General features: G+C 38.1%; 1 protein-coding gene and 1 long non-coding RNA gene across 5 annotated transcripts; one reads left to right on the top strand and one right to left on the bottom strand.

Annotated features, from left to right (window-relative positions):
* Positions 1 to 812: 812 nt before the first annotated feature.
* LOC143662165 (uncharacterized) lies at positions 813 to 7,843 on the bottom strand. 2 transcript variants are annotated; one of them, XR_013165188.1, is made up of 3 exons: positions 7,611 to 7,843; positions 6,038 to 6,084; positions 813 to 1,111 (listed from the first exon to the last, which is right to left on the bottom strand). It is a non-coding gene; the product is annotated as an uncharacterized LOC143662165 (long non-coding RNA). The 2 variants fall into 2 exon arrangements; XR_013165189.1 differs by having other exon boundaries at positions 813 to 1,108.
* A 77-nt stretch (positions 7,844 to 7,920) lies between these two features.
* On the top strand, positions 7,921 to 19,142 carry LOC143662160 (uncharacterized). 3 transcript variants are annotated; one of them, XM_077135628.1, is made up of 3 exons: positions 7,921 to 7,995; positions 8,653 to 8,866; positions 13,942 to 19,142. In XM_077135628.1, exons 2-3 carry the CDS (start codon positions 8,767 to 8,769, stop codon positions 15,927 to 15,929), a joined length of 2,088 nt encoding a protein of 695 aa, XP_076991743.1. In that variant the 5' UTR covers positions 7,921 to 7,995; positions 8,653 to 8,766; the 3' UTR covers positions 15,930 to 19,142. The 3 variants fall into 3 exon arrangements, with proteins under 3 accessions (XP_076991743.1, XP_076991742.1, XP_076991741.1); XM_077135627.1 differs by having other exon boundaries at positions 7,927 to 8,344; XM_077135626.1 differs by having other exon boundaries at positions 7,927 to 8,319; positions 13,942 to 19,141.
* Positions 19,143 to 21,322: the final 2,180 nt, after the last annotated feature.

Genomic DNA, 21,322 nt, shown 5'->3' with positions numbered 1-21,322 from the left:
TGTTCCAATCATGACCTCTTTTTTCTGAGTTGGAAGATTTTTTTCAATTCTAATTTTTAAAAATTTATTTACTAAAATATATACAACCTATATTTCCCCCTTTAACCACACTTAAAATTTTGTCCTTCCTTCACCATCAGGTGAGTAGTTTTTGATTGCTTGTTTTTACTTGTCTATTCAGGTTTCTATTTCTTATTGAGTCAGTTTCCCCAATTTGTGTCTTATTTAAATCTGTTAAATTATTTCCTTAAAATTCTTTTTATTTCTAACTCATTAATAATGTCCCTCTTTTCATGCTTGATTTTAGTAATTTGATTCTTGTCTCTCATTCTCTTTCTCTCTCATTCTCTCACTCTGTCTCTATCAGTCTATCTAAAGGTTTGTCAATTTTATTGATATCTTCAAAGAACCAACTTTTTATTTTCTTGAGTTTCTCTATAGTTTTTCTATTCTATCATTAATTAATATTCTATCTATCATTAATTTCTGCACCACTCTTTATTATTTCCTTCTTTCTGTTTGCTTTAATTTAGTTTGCTTTTCTTTTTTCCAGTTTCTTAAGATGGAACGTTACTCACTTCCTTCTGGGTCCTTGCCAGCAGCAATCTTAAATTGCAGTTTTCTCCTAAATCTGTTCAAGGGGATTTAGGCTTCTCTTTCATGCTTCTCAAAATTCTTCAAACTTTTGCTCACTGCCTGGTTCCAAAGCTAATCCCACAGTTTTAGGTATTTGATTCAGGAGTATCACACTCCTGGCACCAAAATCTGTATTAGGGTTCTATATTGCATTACAAATGACCACAAAGTTTGGGTCTTAAAACAGCACACATTTATTATCTCACAGTTTTCATAGTCAGGAGCATCATCATGACTTAATTGGGTTCTTTGCTCAGGGTCTCACAAAGCTGCCATCACTGCCAGGAGCTGGGTTCTCTTCTGGAGTTTGGGGTCCTTTTGAAAACTCACATGGTTGCTAGCAGAATAAAGTTTCTTGAGGTCCCAGGACTGAGTCACTCAGCTCCTATAGGCAATGTGTAGCGCCTTTTCATATGGTCTTCCCACAACATGGCAGCTTACTTCTGAAGGCCAGCAGGAGACTCTCTTCAGTCTGCTAAAACAGAATTTTATACAAGGGCAAAATCATGGGAGAACATTCTATCACCTATACCATATAAGGTAACCTAATCAAGAAAGTGACATACCATCACCTGTGACATATTCTCTTTGTTAGAAGCAAATCACAGGTTCTGCCACACTCCAGAAGCAAGGATTACAGAAGGATGCTATGTATTAGAGGTCCTGTAATGTATATCTACCATGATATACTTCTTGCATCTGCCCAGTGGTCTCCATCACCATGTCACCATGCCAGCTGAAAATTCCACCATCATATGCTTAGACTATGGCCAAAGTTACTTCACTGACCTCCCCACAACCACACTGCAACTGGGATAATTTTTTAAATCTGAACATCTGATTATGTCACTTCTCTGCTTAAAACTTGTTAGTGGTTTCCCATTATTTCTATGATCAAGTCAAGTGTCTTTAAAATGGCCTGCCTCTGGCAACTGCCTACCTTTCCAACCACTTTCTAACCATAGCATTTGCTATGCTCCAGGATTCTTTCTGTTCCTTGACTTTGTCAGTTCATTTTCTTTTTGGGATCTCATCACAGGATGATCCCACTAATTGAACCACATTCCCTCTGCCCAGTTCTTTACCTTCCAAGCCCCAGTTTAAATATTACTTTCTTGGGGGAAATTTTCCTTGTTCCTCTCAGACTGATTTAGGCTCCCCACATATGTTTTTATGACAGTTTATATTCTTCCTTGATAGCATTTATCACTGTTGCAATTAATTAAATTTGTGGTTTATGGTTTAATGTCTGACTCCCCATAAGACTGTAAGTTCCATGGGGCACCTCTGTATCCATGGCTTCCATTATAGTTCTTGGTGTTTAGTGGACACTGCAAATGTGTGATGTATGAATGAATGAATGAGTGAGTGTATTTCATATGGTAAGTATTCCATTTAGATTGAAGTATATAATGACTTTCCAGGGGGATACATTCATGGATTATTTTAAGGAAATCAATTTCCAGAACTTTAACTTCCATTTGTACTTTTTTCTAAAATTGGGCTGCCTGTGAATAAGCTCACGTTGACAATGGTTCTTCTACTTTGTGATGATATTGCTATGGTATATATTGTGCTGGGGTAGAAAAATCTCTGCAGTGCCAAACAAGGGTATAAATTAAAATGCTGATTTTGGAAGTAGCCTCCCTTGAAGAAAACTCAAGGGCACCTCAAACCCCTAGGCTTTCTGTCTTATACATATTTCTGTTAAGGATAAAGTGTTCTAATGAAAAAATGGTGTAATCTGGCCTGTGTCAAGATGCTTTGTATTCAGATCATTCAAATAGTTTGTTAGTAATGCTGATTTTATAGGTGCACGTATAATTTGTTGAATTTTCACAACATACTCATGTTATTAGCACTCATATGAATAAATAAAAACTTATCAGTCCTCAGAAGTCTCCTTCATGCTCTCTTCACAGTAGCCACTGTACTGAACTAATATTTTATTAAGGATTAATGTTAATCCTTATTAAAGGATTATTAACATTAAATATCTGCTAATAAGGATATTAACACTAAATATCTTGTTAAAGGATTATTAACATTAAATATCTGCTAATAAGGATATTAACATTAAATATCTTATTAAAGGATTATTAACATTAAATATCTGTTAATAAGGATATTAACATTAAATATCTGCTAATATTTTATTAAGGATTAATGTGTCTATATTCATTAGAGATATTGGGCTGTAGTTTTTCCCATAATGCTTTTGTCTGGCTTTGTAATACTAGCCTCTTGTATGTTCTGGAAGAGACTATAAAGGATTTTAACTTTGCTTGTTTTTAAGCTTTATTTAAATAAAAGTTTTAAGCTTTATATAAATGAAATTCAGTATGTACTCTTTTGAATCTGGCTTCCTTCATTCAACATTGTTTGTGAAGTTCATCCATATTGTTGTGTGTAGATGTAGATTGTTTATTCTCATTTCTGGTAGTATTATGTGACTATGTCAATATTTATTCCTTCTCTTACTAATGGATATTATTGAGAGTAGAGTATTTAAATCTCTAAATATATTGATTAAATTTTTGGATATTAAATCAACCTTCTATTACTGGGATAAATTCCACTTGGTCATGGTATATAATCCTTTTAATATCTTACTGAATTTGATCTGCTAATATTTTATTAAGGATTAATGTGTCTATATTCATTAGAGATATTGGGCTGTAGTTTTTCCCATAATGCTTTTGTCTGGCTTTGTAATACTGGCCTCTTGTATGTTCTGGAAGAGACTATAAAGGGTTGGTATTGTTTTTTAAGTGTTTGATAGAGTTCACTATCCCAGGTCCATCTGGGCCTATGCTTTTCTCTGTTAGAGGATTTCTAATTACCCATTCAATGTCTTGTTATAAGTTCTTCAGACAGTTTTGGTAATTTATATCTTTCTGCTAATTTGTCCATTTCATCTGAGTTGTGTAATGTTTTGACATAAAGTTGTTCATAGTACTCCCTTATACTTTTTTAACTTTCTATAGGATTGGTGGTGATGACCCCCCTTTCATTAATGTTTTTGGTAATTCATATGCTCTCTTTCTTTTTCTTATCCAGTCTAGTAAAGGTTTATCAATTTTATTGTTGTTTTGCTGTTTTCATGGTATTTACTGTTTTTCTGTTGTGTTGATTACTACTCCAATCTTTATTACTTAATTCTGCTTTTCTTGGGTTTAGTTTGATCATTTTTTTTTATTTATGATATTTTTATTCCTTGAAAATTTAGGTGCAGATACAATTTATTTCATCCTTCTGTATATAAAAAAGTAGTAATAATAAAATTCTCTTCAAGATGCTCTTTATGATTTAACTATATAAATATAGCAAAATAGCTAAAGGAAATTTCAATGCCTGAAAAATAAACAGAAATGTAAAAAAATATGCTATCCCGAGAGTCATGTATATAACACATAATTAAAGGCCATACTGAGTGAGGACTAAGTAATGACACGTGGGAAACAGATGATGGCTCTTCTTTTTTAAGTTTCTTAAGGTAGAACCTTCAGTCATTCACTTGAGATTTTCTTCTTTTCCATTATAGGCATTTTAAACCTATAAATTTTCCTCTAAACGTTTCTTTACCTGCATTTGATAAAATTTTATATGTTGCATTTCATTTTCATTCAGTTTAAAATATTTATTATTTCTCTTATGATCTCATCTTTGAGCCATTATTATTTAGAATTATAAACAGACTATAAAATAACTGAGATATTATAGTTTTGGGCATCCCTGAGTACAATGACTCCTGTAATTGGGCATATCCCTCACAGTGATCCAGGAAGCTATATGTATGAAGTTGTTACAAAAGGTTCTTAGCTCCTGTGGTACATGGGGCTTCTAACTCAGGTGATTCCCACAGCTGCCTAAGGTCTTACTTCCTCACATCTGAGCTGTCACCTGGAATTGGGGAGTGGCAAAGAAAATAGATCTTTGATGACTGTTTGAAACAGTAGTACATTGTGTTCCTATTACCACAGAATAGGAACATTTGTACTGTCTGCTGGCAAACTGTGGTTTCCGTCCTGTCCTCCTAAATGAACCTGATTCCAAGGGTGGTGGATGGTAGGCTTGAAGGTCTGAATGTTTAGTTGAATTTAAGAACGCCCTGGTGGGCACTGAAATACTCTCAGCTTTTTTGGGAAGCCTGTGCTGGTTTGAAATGATGTATGTCCCCTAGAAAAGCCATGTTTTAATCTAAACCCCATTTTGTAAAGGCAGAATAATCCCTATTCAATATTGTTTGTTTGAAACTGTAATCAGATCATCTCCCTGGGGGTGTGATTTAATCAAGAGTGGTTGTTATGCTGGATTGGGTGATGACATGTCTCCACCCATTTGGGTGGGTCTTGATAAGTTTCTGGAGTCCTATAAAAGAGGAAACATTCTGGAGAATGAGGAGATTCAGAGAATGCTGCAGCACCATGAAGCAGAGAGCCCACTAGCCAGTGCTTTGGAGATGAAGAAGGAAAATGCCTCCTGGGGAGCTTCATGAAACAGGAAGCCAGGAGAGAAAGCTAGCAGATGACGCTGTGCTCACCATGTGCCCTTCCAGTTGAGAGAGAAACCATGACTGTGTTCACCATGTGCCTTCTCACTTAAGAGAGAAATCCTGAACTTCATTGGCCTTCTCGAACCAAGGTATCTTTCCCTGGATGCCTTTGATTAGACATTTCTATAGACTTGTTTTAATTGGGACATTTTCTCAGCCTTAGAACTGTAAACTAGCAACTTATTAAATTCCCCTTTTAAGAAGCCATTCCATCCCTGGTATATTGCATTCCAGCAGCTAGCAAACTAGAACAGAGCCCCTTAAAAATGTCTGTTTCTTCTCTCTCTTATCCCCTTGCCATCTAACATAAGATGTATTAAAAATAGTTAACTTCATATCTCAGTATGATATTACAAGAAATCAAAGGGGAAATGTTATTATCTAGGAGAATAATGAACGTCATCCAAAGACAAAAAGGGACTTCACATCCTCCTTGCCTCAAACCCTACAGGATCTTTATGAAAAATTAATTCAAGATGGACCACAGACCTAAGTGTAAAACCTAAAACTCAAAAACTTATAGAAGAAAAAAATTATATGGCAAAATCTTGATTGCCTTAGGTTAGGCAAAGATTTTTTATGTATGATACCAAAAGCATGATCTATAAAATAACCGATTAATAACATGTACTTAATCAAAATTTAAAATTTCTGTTTTTCAAAAAAGACATGTGACAGGAATGGGCAAAAGATTTGTCCAGATACTTTGCCAAGGAAGATACAAAGATGGCAAATAAACACATGAAAAGATGCCCAACATCATTAATCATGAGGGAAATGCAAATTAAAGCCACTGTGAGAAATGACTGCACACCTAGTAGAATGTCTAATATTAAGAGGACTTACCATATTAAGCACTGGTGAGGTTGTAGAGGAACCAGAACTCTCATACACTGCTGGTGGGAATACAAAATGGTACAATCATTCTGGACAATAGTTTGGCAAATTCTTAAAGAATTAAACATACACCTACATGTGATCTAGCCATTCCAATTTGGGTGAATTTAGTATTCATTCCGAAAGAAAAGCAAGCATATGCCCATACAAAGACTTGTACAGAAATGTTTATAGCAGATTTATTTGTAATCACTCAAAACTGAAAACTATCCAAATGACCATTAACCGATCAATGGATAAACAAATTGTAGTATATACATGTAATGGAATATTATTTAGCAAGAAAAAATAATGAACTATTTTGATACACAGCAATATGGATGAATCTCAAAATAATAATGTTCAGTGAAAGAAGCCAGTCAAAAGAGTGCATTTTTTTAATTTTATTGTGATATAATTTATATCTCATAAAATTCATCCATGTTAAAAAAAAAGAGTGCATATGATTTCATTTAAATCTCTAGAAAATGCAAACTAATGTATAGTAACAGAAAGCAGATCAGTGGTGGGGTGCTAGGTGGGGGAGGGAGGGATCACCAAGGGACAGGTGGAAACTTTTAAAGGTGACTGATGTGTTTCACAGCTGTATATATGTGATAAAACAAATCAAATTGTGTATTCTAGGATATATATTGTTTACTGTATGACAGTTATACCTCAATAAAGCTGTTCTTTAAAAACTGTTTGCACTGGCTACTTGGATAGGCTGAAACCAAACAAGTTCCCATGTCTTTCCTCTTACAGATACATAAGGGTCTCATTTATACATCCCTAGGATTTCATGTATCAAAAGAGGGTCTTGGGCTGGGACAGGAAGCCTTCTCCCTGTACCTTAACCACTCACCACTTTTTCAAATCCGTACCTTTTCTCCCTCCACCCCCCACCCTGCCATCTTAACCCCACCCCACTGAAATCATGTTCCACTGGTGTCAATCCTTCTCCCAACTCCTCCCTTATTTCCCAAGATACTTCTACAGACACAGCAATATCCTTTCCTACACTGATGCCCCCCATTTTAGGTCCTTCCGTCTCATCCTGATCCTTTAGGCACAATGAGAAGGACTGTACCGGCAAGCAAACTTTTTAGAAAGAGACTCGTGCCCTTTCTTGATCGCAAAGTAGATGAAAATCCAACTTTCCAGCGATTCAGAGAATTGCTTATTGAGCATTACTTATTTTTAAGGCAATGGCTCTCAAAGTGTAGTCCCCAGACCAGCAGCGTCAGGATCAGCTGAGAACCTGCTGGGTAAATTCTGGCACCCCAAGTCTACAGTCAGAAATTCTGGGGATGGAGCCCAGCAACCAATAGCTTAAGACCTCCAGGTGATTCTGATGCACGTCTCAGTTTGGGGGGGAGGGGGGGGGGCGGGGGCACAGAGGGTAGGAAAAAGTGAGTATGGAAGCATAGCTGCGAATTGGACCAAGTTTGGATAGTAAAAAAGGATTAATGGAAAACTCATTCTGTAGTCAGAAAACCCACCCTGCCCCTGTGAGCTTTCCCGAAAGATAACAGATTCCTACGTTCATCTCAGGAATGGGCAGATCAGGCCGCAAAGGATCTGTCGCTAGTCAAGCGGGTGTCTCTTGATACAGCTCTTTGCTGGGTACATACGCGGATGCTCGGGGGAGATAAGCGGACGCTCGGGAGAGATACGCGGACGCTCGGGAGAGATACGCGGACGCTCGGGAGAGATACGCGGACGCTCGGGAGAGATACGCGGACGCTCAAGAGTTAATTCCCTCCGCCAGGGCTCCCTCCGCCCTGCGCGTGCGCACTTGCTATAGTGCGTGCAAGGTACCGAACCATAGAGCTAAGCAATCCTCCCAGTTTCCTAGAGTGGACAAGACATTGGCTGGAAGGCCGGCGGGCTGACGGGGTTGACAGGGACCCTGAGAACAAGTCGAGGTGTCAGTGATGTCCGCCCGAGGAAGGCCGGGGAACGCGGGGTGATTTCGCCTCCAGAGCAACCGCGTAGCGCCGCTAGAAAGCCATTTTGCGATTTCTTGGGTCCATGAAGGGTCTAGGCCGCCGAGGTTGCCGCTCGGTGCGGCGCCTGGGCCCGGCGAGCTTGTCGGTCCTTGGCCTAGTGTCTTATAGGTGCCTGGTCAGCCCTTGCTAGGCCGTACCTCAACTGAATGAACACCAGAAGCTGTGGGAGGCGGGTGGAATCAGGAAACGTGGTTGAACACGCTAATCAGCCGACCCTGACCGAAAAAGCAGCGTGAATTTGTGAGTGTTCTAGGAAGGGAAGGAGGTAAAGAAAGATAAGTCATGGTGATGAATAACTAGGGGTAGTTTTGTGTAAGAAGTGCAACGAATAACCAGTTGTTAACCGCTGGGGTAAAATCCCTTCTGCTGCATTACCTTTCTACTTAATTATTTTGGTAGTATTAACCCCAATTATTTCGAAGATCTCTAGACTCGGAATGGGGTATATGTATCAAAGAAGGGTAACGCCTGACTCCTGGATGAAGGGGGGGTGGCGGGGGACTTGAATTCTGAGAGAAAGCCATTTGGAAATGAAATGAGAGGTTGTTTTCTTCTTCCCTTTTATATCCGAAGGTCTAGTCTCAGAAATTGCATCTTCAATCTCAATGATTCCCTTGGGAACCCTGTGGTGCCCAGTTGCCTCCAGATCTCAGACCCCTAAGTGGACAAGAAAAGCTTACAGAGGAAATGGTAATTATCGAGTTGCTCTCTGAGGTGTCACGTGTACAGTTGCAGCTCATGGAGATCCAGTTCAATTATGATTCTGGAGAACACCAACTTTCCTCAGGTGAGGAGCAGCATATTTTATCTTTCTTAGTGGTTTCAGGTGGGGTGATTTGCCACCTTTGCTGTGCCAGTGACTTCAAGTGCTGTAGATACTCACACCCTCACTCTGTTAACCACTATCATCTCTTTAATGCTCCAAACTTAGTCACTTGGCTTTAAAGTGAAGTCTGGGAAGCAAAGTCCATGAAGTTCTCCCTTCCTCTTCCTCTTGTAAGAACACAAAGTCATCCATTTTTTCCTACTATAAGCACCTTATTACCAAACTGTCAGTGTTTGGTATTTCCCCATTAAAATATTTTAAATCCTCTTTCTCCACTCCTATTGTGGCATAGTTAAAACTTTTGGAGTCTAACAATCTGCTTTTAAATACTAGTGTTGTTACAGCGTGACTTTGAGTAACTTGTATTTTTACTTAATTTGTAAGCTTTGTATAATACTTCATACCTTGGAGATTATTTTGAGGATTATGTCAATTATCTATTACTCCATAACAAAGTACCCCAAAACTTAGTGATCTAAAACAGCAGCCATTTTAACGCCATTTTATTTTCTCATTATTTCCTAGGTCATCAACTTGGCTGGGTTCAGCTGGGCAGTATTTTTCCTCCTGTTTTCATTGGGATCACTTATGCAGTCATCTAGAGGCTTAACTAGGACTGGGGTCTAAAATGGTGTTAATCACATGCCTTGCTCTTGGTGCTAACTATAGGCTTAGTCAGGTGTCTCCAGCAGGCTTGCCTGGACTTCTTCCTAGGGTAATTAGGTTCTAAAACCAGAGTGAGGGTAAGCCCTTCAATTCGTAAGCATTTTTCAAGCCCATGTTTGTATTACATTTGCTAATGTCCCATTGACTAAAGCCCCAGAGTCAGTTTGGAAGGGAACTACACAGGGATACAGATACTAGAGGCAGGATACACTGGGTACCATTACTTTAAAATAAGCACAAAGACTCAGTGAAATCCTGTAGGTAATGCTTTGGCACAGACCGGGCTTGTAGCAAATTCTTTATAAAACTAGTTTTATGAAGAAGTGCCCTATTACTTTTTGTAGGGTAATTCTGATCTTGACTTTGTTCAGATATTCTGCAGGGCTTTTTTTCCACATCATATTTTACTTCTTTGATTTTGGTTTTTATTACTGCTATTTTGCCTTTGAAATTTACCTTTCATTGTTCCTTTCTTTTGCTGTAGATGTTCTACCTCTTTTGGCTTTGGAGGATCTTGTTATTTATTTTATTTTTTGTGGTATTTTATTTTAATTCCTGCATTTAGAATTTGTCCTTAAGAGTTTATTCTGAGGCATCAAGTTCTTGTTTTTCTGCAGAATCACTACAGAATTGGGTCTCCTTTTTGCAGTTTTACATAGGTTAATATTCATATTGCATGTATTTGTTTCTCTTGAAGCGTGTATGGAATCACATTTTTTATTATAGAGTAATGCAAATATACCAAGGGGCATTTATAAAATATAGAGAAATAGAAAATTTAAATAACCTACAACCCTACCATCTAAAGATGCTAACATTAATATATCTTTCTAATCATTTAATTAACTAATCAGCAAATATTATTGATAAGTGTTTATTAATTAATAAGAATAGCTTATTAGTTATTAACCATATTGAGGATTTACTGTTTGGGAGATAGTGGTGAACAGAACAAAGCTTTTGCCCTCATGGAGCTTATATTCTAGTGGGAGGGAACAGAAAATAAATAAATATGCAATACAGTATCAGTAAATAGGAACAGTTTCAGGAAAGTAAACTACAATATATCAGCTTAGGGTTCTGGCAGGTAACAGATTCCTCCTTCAAATGGCATATTTGAAAGTTTCTTGAAGAGGATGGATAGGCTTATAGAAATCATCAAGGGATAGAAAACAGTCCTGGGGCAAGTGACAATGAGGAGCAGTTTTTACCTTTAGGCCTTAACTAAAGGTAAGCCATTGTTTACCAGATCCTGGAAAGAATAGGGTAGGACCGCACCACCCAATAGTAGCCTTTGCCTTTGCTGAAAGAAACACAACTGTTACTAATTCCTGAGGCTCAGCAATATGGAAGTCAGGATGGTAAAAACATTGACCTCACTTTCCTGTAGGATAATTAGTTCATCCCATCAGGTTAGCACTGAAGTTTCCGCATTCTAAGAATCCCCTCTTCTCAGACAAAGATAGTTGGTTACCCTCTGATTCTTTTGCCACTTCTGGCCATTGTCTCCTATTGGCCAAATTCAACTATGAGCCAGAGGGCATGGAACCCCAGGTAACGTAGGTCATAAACATCAGCTTCCTGGGGCACAAAATTGGGTAGAAAGTAGATCTGGAGGAACAAAAGGAAAATATCCAATTTCCTTCTATCCTACAATATCAATTCTCATCCTTTGTTTGAATTGTTGAGTTCCTAACACAGGGAAAAATCCAAGTCCCTTATGCTGCCATCTCATTACAAGTTGGTGTATATAATTCCTACCTAAAATCTAGAATTTAGCTGTCATCACTGCTTTTTGTATAAATTAGTGAGGACAAGAGGAAAAAGGCATAATTAACAAAATATAACTGCTCCAGTTTTTGCTGTTCATAAGATTTAAGCTGATAATTCCAACATCCATTCCATAATCCCCTTAACTTCTGCGAGCATCCTGGCTACACAGATTTCTTAACCTAGCTAAGCAACTTAAACCTTCTTTTTTGTATGAGCTGAGTCCTTGGTGATCCTGTTTCAGGTGGCTTCAGTGTTCTATTGACTGGGCCTATTGGACATAAGAGTACTAAGAGACCCTCTAGCGAATCCCCTGGGTTCTCAGCATATTCTTCCTTGCTTTTATTATGTAGCAGCAGACATCCTGCCCAACTCACTGACCCTTTCTCTACTTTTTGATTCAGCAGCAAGTGGATTATTGTGAAAGGAGCCATTCTCATTCTTCCCCCTTGGTTCCTGGACCCATGTGTTCTACCATGGAAAAGATAACACTATTTATTGGCTCTGGTTTAAGGCATATGTTGTATCCTCAAGTTTGGCACCCCAAATTTAGAGTCTTGTAAATTTAGAGTCACTGTAATTGAGCCTTCAGCAGATCATTCCACTGTTATCTCAGACCATTTCTTTCTAGATTCATGGTAAGAATGGTAAAACCCATGAATTACATGTGTCCATGAGCCCATTCCTCTACTTCATTCCCTGCAAAGTGAATTCTTTGTAGGCAATATTGTATAGAATACCATGGTCATTAATATAGCATTTTCTTAAGTCAGTGAGTGAGTGGTGGTGCTGGCAGAAGAATTGCTGTAAGGAAGGCAAACCTTTATCTGAACTGTGTATCCTCTCCGTGATGGAGTCTAGTATAATGAAACTGCCACACAGGGGTTGACTGGTCCCTTTCTCAATGTTGGCTTTGGCTGCTGGGCACTAAGTAGTGGTGATAGGCCTATCATTCTTGATGAGGGAAGTCCATTTTGTTGAGCCCATGCATAGCCTTCCTTCCTGCTGACATGATCACTTTGTTCATAAATCTACTGGGCAAGCATTGGAAAAAAGTTAATTGACATTCATAAGCTGGATCATCATGTTTGTCCTATGAGGGGTTTTTCTATACTGGATACTGTTTGACAAGGATTCATCTGGTTTGCAATTATATTCATATTCTGTACCCATTCCAGGACGTCATCCTCATACTTCCCCCCTAGACTCCTTGTTTTTAGTCTCCCACTTTTGTTCTTTCCAAGTACTTAGCTAATTAGATGACCCATTAGTCAATTCCCATAAATCAATGTAGATATGTATTTAGACTATGTTGCTTTCCCTGAAAAGTGGACAACCAGCTGTACTCCCCAAATTCTAACCATAGTGAGGATTCACCTTCGCCCATGTGTTTGAAGCCATTCCTACTGGGGTTGTAATATAGTGGCTCTTCACTTTCAGCTGGTGCCCAAATATTGGGCAGACCATTTGTAAATCAATTCTATACTTTTTCTTCCTCTGTTAACTTGTCATGAGGTCATGAGTATAAATTGAGGGAGAGATAGTGAAGCCATAGGAACAGGTACTATAGGAATCTGAGTTACTTGTACATGAAATTTACCCATTGTCTTGACTTGCTTTTACAATGGAATGCTGCTTTGTACATCCAGTTTTATTTGTTGAATCAAATAACAGTAGTACACAATGCGCAGTTTGTGACATAGAGTCATTTGGTGCCATTTGGTCAAACATTCAGTCTCTGTTAGAGCCCATTAGCAAACCAGGATCTGCTTTTCTTGTTTTATCATGTGGCATCATGCTTGACTGCCACAGACTTCCCATATCATGCCTAATTACTTTTCCTTTTTCTGGACTATTTTGCACTGCTTTCTTTTATATGTTAATATATTATATGTTAGCTTCTAATCCAGTCAAAGTGTTCTAGTCACTGTGGTTAAGTTTCAATATTCCCAGATCTCCTGTGGCAAACATACAGAACATATCTAGTGAGCTACTTCTATAAATGGTTAATGTGATCCAGTACATGTTGATTTGTCCTAGTTTCCCTCTCTGAGGGTAATTTTCAGTATTTTAGAACAGTCTCTCTGTCTCTCTCTCCCTATATATATATATGTATATATATATGTATATATGTGTATATATATATATGTATATATATATGTGTATATATATATGTATATATATAAAACACTTATATATATAATTTTTAATCAGAGAAGTATATTTACAAAAAAGTCATGCATAAAATACAGAGTTCCCATATACCACCTTATTAACACCTTGCATTAGTGTGGTACATTTGTTACAATTCATGAAAGAACACTTTTATAATTGTACTATTAACTATAGTCCATCATTTGAGTAGGGTTCACTGTTTTGTCCTGTTTTTTTTTTTTTAATTTTTATCCTAGTAACATATATACAACTTAAAATTTCCCGTTTTAACCACATTTGCATACATAATTCAGTGCTGTTAATTGCATTCACAATGTTGTGCTACCATGTGATGATATTTTATAGGTAAATACTGATCTGTTTCACCTGAAGTTTTCTCACAATATGGAGTACATATTCCATTTGGATTTTGTTTATTGTTCTAGATGGTGAGACTAAGACTAAAATTGGAGAGTCATCTTCAAATGAGAAACTTACAGCAAAAATTGAACTATTGACTGAAGGGTCTGGCAGCTCCAAAGAGGATGTTCTACAGGATTCTGAGTGCAGAGAATTCTGTGGATTGGGGAATAAATTAAATGAAAAGAATCAGAAGCTCTTTAAAAGAAGACAGCATAACTGTGATGAATGTGGACAAAGCTTTGCTTGGAGTACAGGTCTTACTAGGCATCGAAGAACCCATAGGGAGAAACCCTATGAATGTGATAAGTGTGGAAAGACCTTTAGTGTGAGCTCAGCCCTGGTTCTGCATCAGAGAAAGCATACAGGGGAGAAACCATATCCTTGTAATTGGTGTATTAAAAGTTTCAGTCAGAGCTCAGACCTTATTAAACATCAGAGAGTGCACACTGGTGAAAAACCTTATAAATGTGATGACTGTGGCAAAGCCTTCAGTCAGAGCTCAGATCTTATTATACATCAGAGAATCCATACCGGAGAAAAACCCTACCAGTGTAATCATTGTAGTAAAAGTTTTAGCCAGCGCTCAGACCTGGTTAAACATCAGCGAATTCATACTGGAGAGAAGCCTTATACATGTAATCAGTGTAACAAACATTTTAGACAGAGTTCTGATGTTATAAAACATCAAAGAATCCACACCGGTGAAAAACCATATAAATGTGATGTCTGTGGAAAAGCCTTCAGTCAAAGCTCAGATCTCATTCTACATCAGAGAATCCACACTGGGGAGAAACCATATCCATGTAATCAGTGTAGCAAAAGTTTTAGTCAGAACTCAGATCTTAATAAGCATCGAAGAATCCACACTGGTGAGAAACCCTATAAATGTAATGAATGTGGAAAAGCTTTTAATCAGAGTTCGGTCCTTATTCTGCATCAAAGAATTCACACTGGAGAGAAGCCCTATCCATGTAATCAGTGTAGCAAAACCTTCAGTAGGCTTTCAGATCTTATTAATCATCAACGAATTCACACAGGAGAGAAGCCTTACCCATGTAATCAGTGCAGTAAAATGTTTGGTCGAAGATCAGATCTTGTTAAACATCATAGAATTCATACAGGTGAAAAACCCTATGAATGTGATGAATGTGGGAAAACCTTCAGTCAGAGCTCAAACCTTATTCTACACCAGAGAATCCACACTGGAGAAAAACCCTACCCATGTAATGATTGTACTAAAAGTTTTAGTCGTCGTTCAGACCTTGTTAAACATCAAAGAATACACACTGGAGAAAAACCTTATGCATGTAATCAGTGCAATAAAAGTTTCAGTCAAAGCTCAGACCTCACTAAACATCAGAGAGTACACTCAGGAGAAAAGCCCTATCATTGTGATAGTTGTGAGAAAGCCTTCAGTCAGAGTTCTGACCTTATTCTTCACCAGAGAATTCACACTGGAGAAAAGCCATATCCATGCACACAGTGCAGGAAAAGTTTCAGTCAGAATTCAGACCTTATCAAACATCAGAGAATCCACACTGGGGAAAAACCATATAAATGTAATGAGTGTGGGAAGGCTTTCAGTCAATGCTCAGCTCTTATCCTACATCAGAGAATCCACACTGGGGAGAAACCATATCCATGTGACCAATGTGGCAAAAGCTTTAGTCGGCGCTCGGATCTCATTAATCATCAAAAAATCCATACTGGTGAGAAGCCATTTAAATGTGATGTGTGTGGAAAAGCTTTTAGCACGACCATAGATCTTATGGAACATCTGAGAATCCACACTAGGGAAAAGCACTACTGGTGTGTTCAATGCAGCAGAAGTTTTAGTCAAGAAACTGATCTTACTAATCATGAGAAAGTCCATACTAGAGAAGACAATATTAATGTGATGAATATGGGAAAACCTTTAGTGTACACACCAACTTTGTTTAGTACCAGAGACACCATGCTGGATAAAAATCCTATGAATTCTATTGATGACTATGGGAAAGATTTTAACTAATGCTCAACTTTGGTACTATATTGAAACATACACACACATTGGGAAGAAAACATTAATTTTTACAATGAAAGTTTAATTTGGAGTGCAGAGTAGTAAACAAGAAAAATTCAGAGGAGGCCCATGAATTGTGGGAAAACCTTCAGTGTGAATAAAAATCTTAGTATTGATAACAATAGAAAGAAATCATCTTTTCAATAATGTAAGAAATGTTCTAGTCTTTTATTCAAATGAAATCCACAAAAGGAAAATTTATTAGTGTAAGACATGTATAACAGTTAATACAGAACCTCATCAAATATAAAAATTTCAGCTTTGGGAGGTGTTCAATAAAAACTCAGAAGGGAATTTAATAATGTTACAATTCAAACCTTTACTGAGGCCAAATTACCTATCACACATCACTGAAGTTATTTGAAAGAATGTAGGAAATGCTTGAATCCCCATCCAAATTCTAATTTGGCATTCACTCTGATAATCACATTTATCCCCTGACAGTGCTAAAATCCTGCCTTATGCTGATGTTAGTTATCCCCACTGTGTGAACATGCTGTGTTATTCTGGTGTTGAACTTATTAAATAGATAACTGCAGGAGCCTCCTTTTCTTTGAAGTTTGGTTTTAGTTTTGTTTTGCCTAGTTTGTTTTTCTAGTGAGCATAAGTTTGTGCATGTCCTATTAATATTCACAGCAATTATGGATTTATTGCAATCTCAATGCAGCCCATGAATTCTAATGGTTTGAAATCACTTCTTCACCACTACCACTTAATGAGTTATTAGCAACTTCTAAATATGTGAACCAGGATTTTCAGAAGAAAAAAGAATTCCACAAATCAGTATAAAGATTTCTCTGTTAGGTTAACTTGTCATCTATAGATTGAACAAAAATGATAGTAAGATAATACCCTCATGATCAATTTGTATAGCATATTTTATCTAGAAGTAAAATGACCTAGTGATAATTTTTCAAGTGGAAAAAGTTATCAGTACTTTTTCTGTTTTATTTTTGGATATCTGACATGCATATTGGCAACAGGCTACACATATGAAAAGTTTTCAACTGGAAATAGAAACTTTTTTTAAAATAAGCAAAAACTCGATTGTTTTTCAGGTATTAACTGTTAAAATTCGACTTTTATCATTTACTTTGAATATCCCCTCCGATTATCCAATTAATGCTTCAATTTAACAGACCTTGTTAAATTATAATATGCCAGACATATATTTATGGTTTGTGATATATACTATCCCTTCCAACAAAGCATGTATTGTATAATGATAGAGATAGATGCACACAGAAAACACTTGACTCAATGTACTCATAAAGGTAGAACCACATGCTTATAAGAACAAAGAGGAGGCAGAGTTCAATTCTGATTGGAAGGAAAAGAGAATGTGGAGCTCCCAAAGTTTGAGGTTTTAAAGATGGAAGCAGGGGAATAAAGGCAGGGAGGGGATAGTCAACAGAGGCATAGATGCAAGGAAATGCAAGAAATGATGTGGTGTAATGTGCTTGGTCATTAACTCAGTGACTATTCACTGTCAGGCAGCATACTGGTGCTGCTGGAGAAAAAAAAAAAAAAAAACCCTTGCCTCAAGAAGCTCACAGACACAGAAGCATTGTTATAATGTTAAAGAAAAAAATGAAAGAAGAAACATAGACATTGGGAATAAGGTGGAAATGGAAGTGAAGTAGGAGAAAAGACTTAAAAGAAGTGTGATGCTAAACAAGCAAGAACTGTAACTTTTTGTGCTTTAGTCTCATTTGTAAAACAGGAAGGTACTGAGTTTGTTTGTGCTATATTTCCTATTTCTGCCTGTTGTTCTCAAGGTAATAATTTTTTAAAAAGCCATTAAAGCTTTGAAGCATGGAACAGCAAGCCCTGTTAAGAAGAGTTTGACATTAAAATGAGGAAAGGGAAGGAAAGCTATTTTAGAAGTCTGGAAAAAATTGAGGTCCAGAAGTAGAGGAGATTAAAGGCAGGAAATGGGTGTAAAACATGTTGACGTGATGATGGGTTGAGAAGTGATTAGAAAGAAAAGAAAATACAACCGATTATTGTCTGTTCTTTGGGGAATTTATTAAAGGATGAAGAAAAGATGATCTTCAAATCTGAAGTTTAGCAATCTCTCTTGAGAATAAATTCTAAGAACCAACTGCTTACTACATTTCTACCGAGTGTCCTACAGGTAAACTAAAAAATCCTCAACTTTTATAAACACCTCATGATATGTTCCTCCTGAATTCCCTATTCTGGTAAATTTTCCTGTTAAGCCTCTTGCCATCCAGATAAAATACCTGGTAATCATCCGAGACTCCTCACTCTCTCCCTGTTTTCCAAATCCAGTTGCTCTTAGAAATGAGTTGCGAAACTAACACTTCTTATTGTAAAAATTCAAACAATAGTGAGTTATATAGAGCAAAAAGGAAGTGCAGAGAAAGGAGCTTGACACATTAGAAATCATAGTAGCAAAAAGACAGTGGGATGAAATATTTGAAGTACTGAAAGAAAATAATAGCCAACTGAGGACCTTGCATTAGGCAGTGGTTGCTTAAATTTTATACCAAAAGCAAAAACAACAAAAATAGATAAATGGGGAATTCCAGGAAGATGGCCAACAAGAGTGACTTGAGATTAGCCCTGCTCCACGGAAAGGTTGGAGAGGGGACAGGAGGGCAACTGAGGTGGCAATTCAGGAGTGCAGCTGACCTGGGAGAGCCTTCTGCACCACATGCATCAGTCATGTTTACAGAGGCCGAGGAACTGAGAGGCAGAAGGCTGGAAGCTGGTGTGGACATGCAGAGCCACAGAGCCGGCGGGAATGCATGGACTGGAGCACAGGACTAGGAAGTAAGCCAGGCTGTGTTCCTTGGGCGCGCTACCCTCACCAGTGCAGCCCCATGACCCATGACTCACCCACCCCACGCACCTGAACCCCATCACCCGCTCCCATTCCCGGCGCTCCAGGCATCCCCACCTCACCAACCCCCACTGCACGTACCTGCCCCACACCCACACCCCAAGTGCAGCCCAACCCATCTCTCCTGCACACCTCCCCCTCCCTGTTCCCTGCAGACAGTTGCCACTGCATAAAGATTGCAGTCTCTAACCTCCCTAAGCTACGCTGCCCACTGCCCATAGTGTCACACAGCCTCACTCGCTCTCCCTGAGCTCACCACATCCCTTTATGGCACTCCCAGGCCCATGCATGCACACAGACCCCAATTATGTCAGTCAACTCTGGGACCGCACTTTACAGCAGTCCTAGAAGCGAGCATGGGCACAGCCCTCAGCCTCACTTCCCAGCTCTGAGAAAGTGCCGACCTGCGCAGCCAGGTCACATCTGCCCCCAGTCCATGAATGTGTAATGCTGGCCTGCCGCCACAGTTCTAAGCATGCACACAAAGGGTCCCGTGCCTTAGATGAGTGCACACCAGGGTTACACCCCTCCCCCCAGACTGGTGCACCCACACAGCTACTACCTCCCTGGCCGCTGGGCGCCCACATTGACAAGCATCCGCATAACATCCCCAACCTGCACCCATGCCTGCCCTGAGACAAAACACTGTACTGAGTGCTCCACCCGGTGCCCTGCTCTCTACTGTACAACCATCCTGCAAACCCAAAGCCTTAGACTACTGAAAGAACTCAGCTCCCAAAGTAAATCAATCAAGATATTTACATATGACAAAAATAGCAGAAGATCACTAAGCATATCACAATGCAGAGAGATATAGCCCTGCCTAATGACCAAACTAAAACACTAGAGGAGACACAGATGTTGGAACAACTAATCAAAGATGTTCATACAACTGTACTTAAAATAAGTAGGATAGCAAATGATATAAAGGAGATCAAGAAGACAATAGAAGAGCACAAAGAGAATTTGAAAGAATTAGTAGAAAATTGCAGAAATCACAGAGATTAAAGACTCTGTTGACCAAATAAAAAACATACTAGAGGCACACACACCAGATTTGAAGAGACAGAAGAAAGAATAAGTGATATAGAGGACAGGATAATTGACTTCGAAGACTCAAAACAGCAAATGACAAAAAGAGATGCAAAAAATTGAATGGGAACTCAGGGAAATGATAGACAAAACAAAACATGCAAATATAAGAATCATTGGAAGGACAAGAGAGGAGTAAAGGGCTAGAAGAGTAGTTGAGGATGTAATGGGGGAAATTTTCCCAAGCCTCATAATAGACATAAATATACAAGTCAAAGAAGCCCAAAGAACTCCAAACAGTAAATACAAATAGGCCTTCCCCAAGGCACATTCTAATCAGTCTGTCAAATGTTGAGGAGATGCAGAAAATCATGAATGCAGCAAGAGAAAAATAATCTGCTACATACAAGGGAAATCAAATAAGACTGAGTTCAGACTACTCAACTAGCACCCTGGAGGTGAGAAGGCACTGGTATGGTACATTCAAGATCCTGAGAAAGAAAGACTTCCAGCCAAGATTTCTGTACCCAGCCAAATTGTCCTTCAAAATTGAGGGAGAGATTAAAGTTTTCACACGCAAAGAAGTCCTGAAAGAATTTGTCAACAAGAGACCAGCCCTACGAGAAATATTGAAAGGAGTTATGCTGGCTAAAAAAAAAAAAAAGGAGAGGGAGGTCTGGAGGGGGGGGCACAGAATTGAAGACTACCACTAATGGTAACTTAAAGAATACAAAAATAAAGAGGGGAAGAATATATAGATCTGACAAACAAAATAAAAAAGATAAAATGGTGGAATCAAAAAATGCCTTTTCAGTAATAACTTTGAATGTTAACAGACCAAACTTACCAATTAATTACAGATTGGCAGAATGGATTAAGAAACATAATCCAGCTATATACTGCTTAAAAGAGACTCATCTTAGACACAAGGATACAAATAGATTGAAAGTGAAAGAATGGAAAAAGATTTTCCACACAAGTTGTAACCAAAAAAAAAAAAAAAAAAAAAAGCAGGAGTAGCTATACTAATATTGGACAGACTTTAAATGTAAAGAAGTCATAAGAGACAAAGAAGGACACTATATCTTAATTAAAGGGTCAATTCATCAAGAAGATATGACTATCATAAATGTTTATGCTCAGTCAAGGAGCTCCAAAGTACATGAGACAGACATTGGCAAAACTGAAAGAAACAGTAGATGTTTCAAAAATGATAGTAGGAGACTTCAAAACACCACTCTCCTCTATAGATAGAACAACCAGACACAAGATCAACAAGGAAATAGAGAAGTTATTAGACCTTACAGACATATATAGGTCATTTCACCTCAAAGCACAAGGTTACACATTCTTCTCTAGTGCTTATGGAACATTCTCCAGCATAGATCATATGCTGGGGCACAAATCAGGTCTTTATAAATTTAAAAATATTGAAATTATT

This window comes from Tamandua tetradactyla, chromosome 18 (assembly GCF_023851605.1).
Source record: "Tamandua tetradactyla isolate mTamTet1 chromosome 18, mTamTet1.pri, whole genome shotgun sequence".
NCBI classification, from domain to species: Eukaryota; Metazoa; Chordata; class Mammalia; order Pilosa; family Myrmecophagidae; genus Tamandua; species Tamandua tetradactyla.
The sequence above is the reverse complement of the archived record's forward strand: the minus strand, read 5'-3'. Positions and strand labels throughout refer to the sequence as shown.

What these genes read in the sequence shown, in the direction of transcription:
- LOC143662160 (XM_077135628.1), top strand. Translation starts at nt 8,767, where the DNA reads ATGGTAATTATCGAGTTGCTCTCTGAGGTGTCACGTGTACAGTTGCAG. An exon ending in AGAACACCAACTTTCCTCAG is followed by an intron (nt 8,867 to 13,941) that starts GTGAGGAGCAGC and finishes TTATTGTTCTAG; the next exon opens with ATGGTGAGACTAAGACTAAA.